We start from the raw sequence: 12,322 nt of genomic DNA, 5'->3' as shown, positions 1-12,322 counted from the left end.
TGTACTGTAACCTCTCTGGCTCCAATTAGCTATGACGTTAGCCAAACTGCAATCACGATCTGCGGCAGCAGCGGCTGCGGCAGCGGCCGCGCTGCTGCTGGCGCTGGCGCTTGCGGCCGCGCAGCCGACTGCTTCGCCACCACCCGCGCCGCGCTCCCCCTCCTTGACCCTCACGCCCCGCAACGAAACCGGCTCAAACGCAACGGAAGCCGCGCTGGCTGCAGCGGCAGCGGCGCGCGCGGCAGCGCTGCCGCGTCCCGCTACCGCCGGCGGGTCGAACGCGTCCTCCTGCCCACCCGCCAACTTCACCGGCGTGCCGGGGCTGGACGTGCGCGGCTACATCGCGGCGCCGTGGTATGTGCAGAAGCAGGTCAGCAGGTGACAGGCGCACCGGCACCCGCCAACGGCCGTGCACGGCTCCAACGCTCAGAGTGTGCCGCCCCCGCCCCTCGCACTCACGGTCTCATCCCCAATTCCCGTAAATTCCAACTACTGCAACTTGATGCTTGCAGCTGCCGTTGGACTACCAGCCTCCGGATGAGCTGTTCTGTGTGAAGGCCGAGTACGAGCTGCGCAACCCCGCCAACATCTCGGTAGGCTGCCCCGGTTGCCGCCGTCACGCTCGCCACTGCTTCTCTCGCCATTCGCATGCCCACCCATACTCGGATATATACCAGCAGCTTCATACTAGCCACCAGCTGTAAACGCCATAGTGCATCCGCCCACCCATCCACTATCAAGTCCGCCACTTTCACGCCGCCCTTCGCGCCTACCGCCGCCCGCTGCAGGACGGCTTGCTGGTCAGCAACTACGCCAACCGCGGCGGCGTGAACGGACCTTACCAGGGCAGCTCCAAATTCGACAGGTGCGTGCGTGTGTGCGTGCGATACTGCGTAAGACAGTAGGCAAGGATGGGATGGTGCAGCCGCCGCTGGCTTCGGGCTTGCTGGGCGGGCCGCCTTTTGCTGGGGTGTGCGTGAGCGCTAGGAGCTCTAGCGCAGCACATAGAAACGAAGGAGCGCACCATGCACGCGTTTAAGCAAATCACCACACCCTGGCACACACGCCTGCCCTTCTTGTGGAAGCCTTCCATTCTGGTCCCGGTGACTATTCCCGCCGTGAGCTCCGCTGCCGGTAAGCCACTCACACATGCGTGGCGCGTGTGCCTGCGCGCGCAGGAGCGCCAACTCGTCTCGCCTGATCGCGCTGCCAGACGACACGCCCGATGCCAGCGACGGCAAATTACTGGTTGGGCCTGAGGCGCTGCTCAACCTCACCTTGCCGTCGGGAGCAGCTGCAGGTGGCGCCGCCGGCCTTCCTGGCGGCGGCCCGCCGCCCGCCGGAAAGGCACCAGCAGGCAGCACCAGCGGCGCCGCTGCGGGTAGTCCGCTGTGGCGCGCCGCGTTTGGGCCCTACTGGGTGGTCGCCGTGGGTGAGCGTGTGATGCATGAGGGGTCGCAACAAGCAGGTGTCGTGTGTGTGTGTGTGTGTGTGTGTGTGTGTGTGTGTGTGTGTGTGTGTGTTGTGCTTGGGGGCGTGTGCCCGAGCCTAAAGAGCCTAAAGAGGCACAGCATGCACATGCATGCAGCCACACGAAGTTCTGACCTCCCCCTACCTCCGATACGTACCCCACGAGTGCCCCCTTCGACTCGCCAATTGCACTGCGTCGGTGCAGGCCCGTCTCAGAACGCGACGCTCAAGTATGACTGGGCAATTATCAGCGGCGGGGCCCCCATGTATCCCGGCCTGCCGGATCCCGACACGGGCAAGCCCCTGTGCACCACCGTGCCACCACCCGGCACCCCAGCCAACACAACGTCACTTCTGTTTCCGGGAGCGCGCGGCAGCGCCGCAGTTGGTGTGCGGGAGCGGCGGGGAGCGGTGGCCGCGTTGGGCAAGGCGGCGAGCCGGCCGCCGGGTCGCAACTATGATGTGGGCGGTGAGTGCTGCACCGACATTGAACGGCTTGGGGGAAAGAGCTCATCACCTGGCGACCTGACAATTGACTGCTTGTGATCGCGGGCAAGAGCATCGTATGCGTTTACACGCACGTATGCAGGCCTGTGGTTCTTCTCTCGAACACCGGTGGACCCCAACGCGACCGCCATCATGGAGCAGACAGCACGAAGTAAGCAGGGATGGTTAGAAGCCCAAAGGGTTTGAAGGCTTGCGGGTTTGAGGGCTTGAAGGGATGGAAGAGACATCCTGCCTGCGCCTCGCTCGTGTGTCATAAGCGGGATGAGAAGCGGATCTGCACACGGCACATGTTCACTACGTGCAGGTCTGGGATTGGACACCTCCGGGCTGCTCGTGGTGCCGCAAGCGGGTTGCGTCTACTCTACGTCGACCTAAGAAGCTTGCAGGCCAGGGCAGGCATGGGGCCCGCAGTGAAGGGGTCGGTGGCCAGAGAGTTCCGGTGGGCGACTAGTTGCGTTGCTGTGGGTGCCGGTGCCAACTGTTGGCATGCACTGCCACACTGGACAGCTGACCACGAGCTCCTGTCTGTCTATTCTAAACTCTGATGACAAAATCGGCTTTAATTGAATGCTTGTTTTGCCCCCTTCCTGTGCGGGTCCGAGAACTCGCGCTATGCATGCGGCGGCATCGGGCTGGACGGCCTCCACCGCTTTTCGCAGTCCTGTAATGCATTGGCGCCTTTGTAACTCCCCTGAAAGTGTATAATTGCCCGGAGCTCGTCGTTGGCAAAGTCCCCAACAAACTTCCAATTCCAGTACATTGCGCTTAGCTATACAAATTACAATGGCAGCTCCTGCAAACGATGCCGAGGAGATATCAGAGGTAAGAGGGGACCGGCAAGGCAGAAGGGGGAGTTTCACCGCAATCCCGGCTCAGGCCTTCCGGCCAGCTCGTGTACCCTTGAGTTGGAATCCCACCAAAACCATTAGCTTGCGCGTGACTTGGTGCTCGGGTTGTCGACAGGGTCGGTTGGCCCGTGTCGCATGTGAGGCGCGGCAGACCATTGGCCACGCGCACACTACCCCTTGCTAGTCCTCACGCTCCCACACGGCCCACGGAGACATTCAACCGAGGCATAGAATCCGCTACTGCATTACCTGCTGACTTGCCTAGGTTTACGCTGCTCCAACCGCCAGTTCCCACTCCCACCGCGCCTTCAGCCGAGTGCCCCGCGCGTGTCGCCTTACTTCTTCACATCGCCCCTTCCACAGGCCGAGGAGGAGGAGCATAAGCTGCCGCCTCACCCCACCACGCCGCAGCAAAAGTCCAGGAAGGACTACGCGCCGCCACCGTACCTCATTGCAAATGTGGACCTGGATTTTGACCTGCGGGAAGAGGCCTGCACCGTCACCAGCCGGCTCACCGTGACGCCCAACTACGGGCAGCTTCCTGCGGGTAGGCAGCTCGAAGCCATTGAGAGTGACCGCAAGCCGGAAGGTTGTACGCCACCAGCCTCAGCATACACTCCTTTAGCACGCGCACGCGCAGTCGGTTGACACGGCTTGGTTCTGGTCTCCCGTTTGCCACAACCCTCAACCCATGACCCTCGACCCTCACCCGTCACCACTGCCGCCACCCCTGGCCACCACAGGCGCCGCGCCGCCGCCTCTGGTCCTGGATGGGCGCAAGGACGTGAAGCTGGTGTCTGTGGCAGTGGCTGGCCGGAAGCTGGAGGCGGGGGAGTACCAGCTGACGGACAAGACCCTGACGCTAAGCGGCCTGCCCGAGGGTGAGTTGTGAGTTGTGGGTCGGTAGAAACAACGTGGCGTAATGGTGTGGGGTTGTGATCGTACTTGACTACCGTACCTCCAGGCTGCTGCAGACGAACCCATGCTGCTGCTGCCGCTGTGTGCTGCTCTGTGCCGCTGCTTTTACCTTCGGGCGCACACGAAATGGCAGGCGAGTTCGGTGTGGAGGTGGTGACGGAGCTCAAGCCGCAGGACAACACGCTGTTAGAGGGACTGTACAAGTCCAGTGGCAACTACAGCACCCAGGTGAGGAGAGGGGGTAGAGAAGGCGGATGGGAAAGGGGATGCCTTGCACCATTTCCAGTAAGCAACCAGAGAGTCAGGGATGCGTGCTTAGAAGACGAACAAGAGGCGGAGCAGGGGCCAAGGTGATGGATAGCTCACGATGCTGCTGCTGATTGTGAAGGTGCGCGGCGCACTGCGCTCTGACGGTGGTGGTTATGGCGGGCGTCAACCGATGGCCTGTAGCGCAAACCGCTGGTGGCTCATTCCCTGCCACGCAGTGTGAGGCCGAGGGTTTCCGCGGGATTACCTACTTCCTGGACCGACCCGACGTCATGGCCAAGTGAGGGAAGGGGTGACCGCTCTGGGGTAACCATTCATGGAGAACGAAGGAGGGGGGAGCTGTTTGGCGAGACAGGGGCGGCCCAGGCACATAGGCACCTTGGCAGAAAGGAGCATTTGCCCGTTGCGTACCTGGCTCACAGTGCTGGCTCATCTAACCGTCCCGCGCCTATCGGTATGCCCGGCCGCCTGCACCCTCTCCCCCTCCCGCTCCTGCCCTCCCCCCCTGCTCAGGTACACCACCCGCATCGAGGCCGACGCCGCCGCCTACCCGGTGCTGCTGGGCAACGGCAACCTCAAGGAGACCGGGCAGGCGGACGGCGGCAGGTGGGGAGCGGGCAAGGGGGGAGGTTGCCCAGGCCCAACGACTAGGTCCCAAGTTGTGAAGGAAACGTTCCCCGCCGGCGGGTGGAGGATGGGGGCTGGGAGGACTCGAGGCCACATGTGCAAACCCACTGGCACTCGTTCACCCAGTGGTTCCTCGCAACACACGCGCACAGGCACTACGCGGTGTGGGTGGATCCCTACCCCAAGCCCTGCTACCTGTTTGCGCTGGTGGCTGGCAAGCTGGCCATGAAGGTGGGCGTGCACAGCTGCGCATCTCAAATGCGTGCGTGTGCGCGCATGCGCGAACCGTCTTGACTCACTACCCTGGTTTAGAATGTGAGCTGCAACCAGTGAGTAGCCGCATGACATCGATCACAAAGTGACCGATGTTCGTGTGTGGCTGATCGGCATCGCAGGAGCGGCACTTCACCACCTGCAGCGGGCGGGATGTGACGCTGCGCATCTTCGTGCAGGAGCGCAATCTGGGCAAGGTGCGGAATAGATTGCGTGCGGGGCCTGCCTGGTGGTGCTGGCTCGCCATGGCTTCAGGTTCAAGGCACACGTTTCCTCGCGTGTACGTACTTGTGGTCTCGCACCGGTGCGCAGCGCACCCTTGCTCGCTGACCTGTGACCCACACGTGAGATCCCGCCCCACCCGCCCTGCCCCCGCAGGCTGACCAGGCGCTGGAGTCGTTGATCCACGCCATGAAGTGGGACGAGGTGCGTGTGTGTGTGTTTGGGTGTGGGGTGGGGGGGGTGGAGGGGGCAGGGGCAGGGCACAGGGGGCAAGGGCAAGGGGCAAGGGGCAAGGGGCAAGGGGCAAGGGGCAAGGGGCAAGGGGCAGGGGCAGAGGCAGGGGCAGGGGCAGGGGCAGGGGCAGGGGCAGGGGCAGGGGCACGGGCAGGGGCAGGGGCAGGGGCAGGGGCAGGGGCAGGGGCAGGGGCAGGGGGCAGGGCGCAGGGCGCAGGGGGCAAGGGGCAGGGGGGAGGATTGTAAATACCAGCCCAAACTAAACCAAAACCAACGAAAACGGGAGTGCAGGCAGGGGCAAGGGTTGGGGCAGGGGCTGGGGCAGGGGCGTTAAAACGTGTGGACAGGGAAAGGACGTGGGGGTTAGAGTGTGCAGGGGTGAGACAGGGCGCGGCGGGTCAGGCCCGTCACTTGGCATAACCGTACTGGGTGCTCACATGAACATCATCCACGCCATTCGGGCCCACATACCTGCTTTCGAGTCACCCCTAGCACTTTCCCCTTGCAGTCTTGCACCTATTCCTATTGACAAACTCCTTGGAATCCCTTGGGGTGCTGCAGGACACGTACGGCCTGGAATACGACCTGGACCTGTTCAACATCGTGGCGGTGGACGACTTCAACATGGGCGCCATGGAGAACAAGTCCCTCAACATCTTCAACTCCAGGTGAGGGGCCGCACGGTGGCGCCGTGGGGCGTGCGCCGTCCTGGGCGCGGTGCCGCACTCCCCGAGCCTCGCCCATCATGCCCCCGATCAAAGCAGTGTCCGCCTGTTCCTCTGCGACGTGCGTGCCTACTCTTTACCCTTTGCCCGCTGCTCTCCTGCTCACCCCCCTAGCCGAGTGCTGGCCTCGCCCGCTACCGCCACCGACCTGGACTACAGCCGACTGGAGGGGGTGGTGAGTCGCTGGCTAGCCCAGAGACTGGCCTGCTGGCCACATTGCTTTCCGCTGCACGTGCGCTCCGGGTAGCGCTCGCGGCGCCTGAACACGGCAACCGGAATTCCGGCGAGTAGTCTGCTGGTGGTTGCTGATGGTTGTGGCGCATGTGCCAAATGCAGGTGGGTCACGAGTACTTCCACAACTGGACCGGCAACCGCGTCACCTGCCGCGACTGGTTCCAGCTCACGCTCAAGGAGGGGCTCACACGCTACCGCGACCAGGTGCGACGGGGGATGTTGATATATGTGTAAAAAAGCACAAGGAAAACATAGCGGGGGATATCATTATATGTGAGTGCGCTGGCTGTGTGGCCAGCCTACATACCGGCCCCACACACTTTGGTGCCATCACTGCGTATGCACGTGTTCCCGTATTCCCGACGGAATGACGGACGGACCGGTTCGCTGGTCTGTCGCTTACATCTTGCACCGCCCTTGCTTGCGTCGTCCTCCCGCCCGCCTGCCACCGCAGGAGTTCACCTCGGACATGAACAGCCGGGCCGTGAAGCGCATTGAGGACGTCATGCTGCTGAGGGCGTCCCAGGTGCGCAGGGGTGTCAGTGGGCATTAGCGTGTGTGTGTATGTGTGTGAGCGCGCTGTGGACTGCATGGCCACGTGTCTGGGGTGATTAATGCCTCACACCCCCGTGCCTTGCCTGGCCCTGTCATGCACTCATGCTCCATTGCCCTGCCCGGCGTACAACGCACGTACTGCACCCACGAACCCTGCAGTTCACGGAGGACGGCGGCCCCATGGCCCACCCGGTCCGCCCTGACAGCTACATCAAGATGGACAACTTCTACACACTGACCGTATACAACAAGGTGCGCGTGAGCGTGAGGCGCTGCGGTGCATATGTACGGCGGTGCACGGCTGGAAGCGCTTGACACGGGCCTTAGTGGTGCGCTTTTATTATGCAATTGTGGAGGCGCTGACGCTCGCTTGCTGTTGTAACTGATATTGAGTGCGACTGATTATATGTGTGTGTGTGTGTGTGTGTGTGTGTGTGTGTGTGTGTGTGTGTGTGTCTGCTGGACCCTCAGGGCGCTGAGGTGGTGCGGCTGTATGAGACGCTGCTGGGCAAGGCCGGCTTCCGCAAGGGTGAGCGGGGTGCAGCTGGTGGATGCTTTGGCGGGTGTGTTCTGGCCGCTCAGGCCGGCTGCGCACGCCACGCGGTATTCCTGTGCGTGTGCTGGGTGACAGCACCTCATGTCCTCGTTGTGGGCATCGCGGTCATCGTTTTACGGATTCACTTACACACACATACACACACACACTTTCGTTTCGTTTTTAAAACACACACACACACACACACACACACACACACAAAGGCATGGACCTGTACTTCCAGCGCCACGACGGCCAGGCGGTCACCTGCGACGACTTCCGCGCCGCCATGGCGGACGCCAACGGCGTCAACCTGGACAGCCTCGGCGTGTGGTACGGCCAGGTGCGGCGGGAGGGGTGGAGGGAGTCCCGTGTGGGCAGGAGTCCTGTGATGGGCAGGCAGTCCTGTGATGGGTTGGATGGAGGCCATGTGGGTCCAGAAGCCGCGGTGTTGGGAGCCGAGCACCTGCTGTTGCCCTGCCCTCGCGCCCCTCCCGCCATGACGTCACCAGGCCGGCACGCCGCACCTGCACGTGCGTACGGCGTACGACGGCATCAGCCAGACCTACACGCTCACGTGCCGGCAGCGCACGCCGCCCACGCCGGGGCAGCCCGACAAGCGCCCCGTGCTGATCCCCATCCGTCTGGGGCTGCTGGGGCCGGATGGTAAGCTGCTAGCCACAGCCAATCTGGGCGGCTGCTACGGGGGGCAACCAAAGGTGTCAGCGTGCCAGGGTGCTCAGCATTTCAGCACTGGGGACGATGCCATGACCCCGCGTTCCACTCTTTGCAGTGTCTGCTGGCCCCATCCCCATGTGCCCCATCTCTCTGTGGGTGTCCCATCACTCGCGCCGCCTCGTCTCTCTGGGTTTACCTTGCTGGGTTCTCCTTGCTGCCTTGCTGCGCCCAGGCTCTGACTTGCCGCTGCGGCTGCGGCACAAGGACGGCTCCGTGGAGGACCTGGGCACCACTGGTGCGTGGGTGTCTGGGGGCGGAGGCAGCATGCCGGCCACCGGACCCGGACATAAAACAGCATGTGGCTTCAAATGTTATATGTGTGGCTTCGCATGCCATTACCCTGTAGGCCTCTCCTTCCCTGTTGAGCATGGAACTTGAGTTTGAGACACATTCCCCTGTCATCCCACGTGTTGCATGGCCTACTGCAGGCGTGCTGCGCTTTGAGACGGCCGAGGCGAGCTTCACCTTTGTGGAGGTGGGGCCGGCGGAGCCCGTTCCCTCACTGCTGCGAGGATTCTCCGCACCGGTCAAGGTAGGGCGGGGCCGTGGGGCGGGCCGTGGGGCATGGTGTACTTCTCGAGAAGCCTTGAGCGCCAGGCTCATTCCTCGCCAATATTCCTCCTTTAACACATGATACTGGTACTGGCCAACTCAGGCGTGCCGGTCCTCACGGCCGCTCCTTCTGCTGTGCTTGTCGCCCCAATGCAGCTGGAGGTGGAGGGCCAGACCGACGAGCACCTCTACTTCCTGCTGGCCCACGACTCCGACCCCTTTAACCGGTGAGCCGGTTGGCGTGCTGCACTCTTCACGGGGTGGGGACACCTTGTGTGCTTCTGCTCGCTTGGCTGGTGCGGCCCCCGTGTCGTGTCGTGTCGTGTCGTGTCGTGTTGTGTCGTGTCGTATTGTGTGTATGACCCCTCCATATCGCGCCGGTACTGATCTCTGGACTGGGCCTGACCACTCGCTACCTGCGCTTCCACGCAGGTGGGAGTCGGGCCAGAGGCTGGCGCGCAAGCTGCTCATGAGGATGTACCACGCAGCCGCAGCGGCGGCTCCCGCCGCCAACAGCGCTGACGGCGGCCACGAGGCGGCAGCGGCGAATGGCCTGCAGGGCGACGAGCTCAGGGTGCGTAATGCATTGCGGCAGAAGAGCGTTAGTCTGTGTCCGGACTAGACCGCATGGCGTATGGCAAAGAGCCCGTGTGACGCGGCGTATGGACCGCTGTCTGCTGCCTGTTTCACTTCTTGCTGCTGCAGGCACGTGTGGAGTTGGCCTGCGCGGCCTTCGGTGGCGTGCCGGACTCGCTCGTGGAGGCGTACCGGGCGGTCGTCACCGACCCGGTGGGTAACCGCTGCAGTGCTGCGTGCTTTTAATGTACTGCGTTGTCTGGCAGTGATTCTCGTTAAGATTTGCCCTAGCAGTGACCTCTGACGGCATGTATCTCTCCACAGGCTCTGGACGGAAGCTTCAAGGCCATGGCAATGTCGCTGCCCACACGTGAGTCCCACTCTGCGCGGCATGCATGCGTTAGCCGCTGAGGCGACCCCTTGAACCCCATGTCCGCCCTTGATGTTGCGTGCCCGTCGTTTATGCCGCAGTGAATGAGCTGATGGAGGGTGTGGAGGGCGGTGCCGACCCTCCACTGCTGCACGCGTGCCGCCTGGCGTTGAGCCGGGCGCTGGCGGGAGTGCTTCGGCCGGAGCTGCAGGCAGCCGTCAAGGACAACAGCGACCCGCCCGAGCAGCCGTACAGGTGAGGGGCTGGAGGTGGAGGTTACGTGCGTGCCCAAACGTACTGGGTGGTCGACGAGTTTTGATACGGTGATGATGCTTAGGAAGGCGGGTGGGGCTGGGCCTGGGCGGTGAGCTGCAGAACGGGGTGGCGCGGGGAGACAGCCGCAGGGGAGGCACCGGGCTTGACCCGGTTGGTGCCGTACCCATGCCTACAGATATGCCGCTGATGCCTGCGCTCGGCGCGCACTTAAGAACCGGGCGCTGGCGCTGCTGTCCACTCTGGAGGACCCGGCCATTACCGCCGAGCTGCTGCGCCGCTTCAGGTGAGAGCGGGGGGAATGGGTAATGTTTTGGGAGGAAGCGGTGTGTGTGTGTGTGTGTTAGACAAAAACAAACGTGGCGGTGTGTGTGTGTGTGTGTGTGTGTGTGTGTGTGTGACTACGGTTTCCACGGTTATTCTGCCAGATTACGTGAATCGTGTATCGGGTATAACCAACGACAGGGCTCTCAATCGAGGGCTGCCGTGACCTGGCGTTTCCCCGGCAGAGCGCAAACAGCTCTGGAGTCCACAGGGTAACGCACTCCGACCCTTCACGCGCCAGTAACCCTTGTGGAACTACTACCGGCGGTGTAACAATTTCAGACCCAGCGGGCGAGCTACCTCTTAAGACCAGGCGGGCAGAAAACAAAAACAGCAAACATAACAAAACACGCAGCACGCAGCACGCGACAGCACGCGATAGCACGACCACAGTGGCTGCGGGGCTGAGTCCTACGACCCCGCAGCCTGCACGACCTCAACCGCAACCTAATAACCAGCTCTCGATGCCAGGGCAGACTGTGTGTGTGTGTGTGTGTGTGTTGGGGGTAAGGCTGTCCACTCTGGACGACCCGGCCATCACCGCCAAGCTGGACACACGGTTTTGGTGCGACCGAGATGTCCTTGAGCCATGATGAGGCGAAGACGCTCCGTGTCCCTGCATCATGGGTTGCTGGTTTTGTTGTTTCCCTGTAATATAACCCGCTGTTTTCCCCAAAAAGCACTCTGCCTTCCCTGCCCCCTCCCCGTTGAACTCGCACGCTCACTTACACAGGGAGGCCACCAACATGACAGACGAGATCGCGGCGCTGGGCTGTCTGGTGGAGCTGTCGGGTCCGGAGCGCGAGGCCGCCCTGACCGCCTTCTACGACAAGTTCACACACGACCCCCTGGTGCTACTCAAGTGGCTGGGACTGCAGGTGGGAACACAGTGCAATGACGGCAACCAGCCCGTCCTCAGCACGTCGCGCAGGTTCTGCAACAAACCTGCTTCCAGTCCAACTGGAGGGTTTGGCCTGGGGTCTCACACGCCCTCCCACCCGACGCACACCGGTGTGTGCGTCCCTGTGCTGCCTCTGCCCCATCCAGGCTGGCTCCAACGCGCCTGGCAATCTGGAGCGCGTGCGGGCGCTCACCTCCCACCCCGCCTTCAACATCTCGAACCCCAACAACTGCTACGCGCTGCTGCTGGGCTTCAGCCACTCGCCCGCCCACTTCCACGCGGCCGACGGCAGCGGCTACGCCTTCCTGGCGGACGCAGTGCTCAAGGTGGACGGAATTAACCACCAGGTGCGACACTTTGACACCGCAAACAGCGACAATCAATGTTTGCTATTGGGACTGTGGCTGCGCGCTGGCTAGATAGCGCGGTTGCGTCCGGAAATCTGCATGGGAGCCGTCTGCATACATGGTACGTGCTGTACGTGCCAAGCATGCACACCTGGGTGGTCCTCGCTCGCACCGAACCTACAGGTGGCGGCCCGGCTGGTGGCCCCCTTCAGCTCCTGGCGTCGCTACGACCCGCCCCGGCAGGCGCTGATGAAGGCGCAGCTGCAGCGCATCCTGGAGGCCCCGAGGCTGAGCGAGAACGTGTTTGAGATTGCAAGCAAGTCGCTTAAGGCGGCGTAAAGGAGTCGTTGACGAGCGGAAAAGCGGGCGATGATGGGAGGCAGAGGCGGTGGTATGTGTCAGTCGCGCGTTGAGGTGCAATGCGGGTGAAGGTGGGGTGCTAGGGACCTACGGGGTGGCGTGTGTGTTGGGGCAGAGGCGCCAGCTACGCCAGGGCATGCGCGACGCCATGCAGCACGTGTTCGGCGACGTCTGTCCCAGGACACAACCTTAATTTTTCTCAATAGAGTACTTGATACATACTGCAAAAAAGACGTTTCCTCCTCAGCAAAGCTGTCACTCTTAACCCGGAAAGTTGATAATAATGCAAATAGCCTGCCTCTCGTGTCTACTTATCACAGCTTGACAAGCTGGTGACCATGGTGCCTGAACTCGTTCCACCTCTAGGACGTGGAGGCGGTGAGGCAGTGGTCGCAGAAATGCGGCCTCTTCTTGCGGTCAGCGCTCCCCTCCTGGCTGAGCTGTTATCGACACAACGATTCATGCC

General features: G+C 62.5%; 2 protein-coding genes across 2 annotated transcripts; both read left to right on the top strand.

The window, feature by feature from the left end:
• The first annotated feature begins 4 nt into the window (after positions 1-4).
• On the top strand, positions 5-2,520 carry CHLRE_17g736700v5 (uncharacterized protein). The gene is made up of 5 exons (XM_043072560.1): positions 5-370; positions 513-593; positions 789-865; positions 1,179-1,432; positions 1,676-2,520. Exons 1-5 carry the CDS (start codon positions 32-34, stop codon positions 2,014-2,016), a joined length of 1,092 nt encoding a protein of 363 aa, XP_042915019.1. The 5' UTR covers positions 5-31; the 3' UTR covers positions 2,017-2,520.
• A 154-nt stretch (positions 2,521-2,674) lies between these two features.
• On the top strand, positions 2,675-12,320 carry CHLRE_17g736650v5 (uncharacterized protein). Its single transcript, XM_043072559.1, has 28 exons — positions 2,675-2,799; positions 3,189-3,372; positions 3,569-3,706; positions 3,877-3,971; positions 4,229-4,290; positions 4,524-4,616; positions 4,790-4,868; positions 5,033-5,107; positions 5,289-5,336; positions 5,928-6,034; positions 6,206-6,266; positions 6,428-6,529; positions 6,780-6,851; positions 7,040-7,132; positions 7,352-7,409; positions 7,640-7,758; positions 7,928-8,081; positions 8,326-8,388; positions 8,582-8,685; positions 8,862-8,932; positions 9,138-9,279; positions 9,411-9,494; positions 9,606-9,651; positions 9,753-9,906; positions 10,103-10,210; positions 10,982-11,126; positions 11,296-11,496; positions 11,680-12,320. Exons 1-28 carry the CDS (start codon positions 2,761-2,763, stop codon positions 11,833-11,835), a joined length of 2,853 nt encoding a protein of 950 aa, XP_042915018.1. The 5' UTR covers positions 2,675-2,760; the 3' UTR covers positions 11,836-12,320.
• The last annotated feature ends 2 nt before the right edge of the window (positions 12,321-12,322 follow it).

Source organism: Chlamydomonas reinhardtii, chromosome 17, assembly GCF_000002595.2.
Source record: "Chlamydomonas reinhardtii strain CC-503 cw92 mt+ chromosome 17, whole genome shotgun sequence".
Classification (NCBI taxonomy): domain Eukaryota; kingdom Viridiplantae; phylum Chlorophyta; class Chlorophyceae; order Chlamydomonadales; family Chlamydomonadaceae; genus Chlamydomonas; species Chlamydomonas reinhardtii.
The sequence above is the reverse complement of the archived record's forward strand: the minus strand, read 5'-3'. Positions and strand labels throughout refer to the sequence as shown.

Bases quoted from the DNA above. Each gene is read 5' to 3' on its own strand.
- CHLRE_17g736700v5 (XM_043072560.1), top strand. From the start codon at position 32: ATGACGTTAGCCAAACTGCAATCACGATCTGCGGCAGCAGCGGCTGCG. The intron at 371-512 runs GTCAGCAGGTGA...TGATGCTTGCAG, and splicing joins CGTGGTATGTGCAGAAGCAG to CTGCCGTTGGACTACCAGCC. The intron at 594-788 runs GTAGGCTGCCCC...CGCCCGCTGCAG, and splicing joins GCAACCCCGCCAACATCTCG to GACGGCTTGCTGGTCAGCAA.
- CHLRE_17g736650v5 (XM_043072559.1), top strand. From the start codon at position 2,761: ATGGCAGCTCCTGCAAACGATGCCGAGGAGATATCAGAG. The intron at 7,410-7,639 runs GTGAGCGGGGTG...ACACACACAAAG, and splicing joins CAAGGCCGGCTTCCGCAAGG to GCATGGACCTGTACTTCCAG. The intron at 10,211-10,981 runs GTGAGAGCGGGG...TCACTTACACAG, and splicing joins GAGCTGCTGCGCCGCTTCAG to GGAGGCCACCAACATGACAG.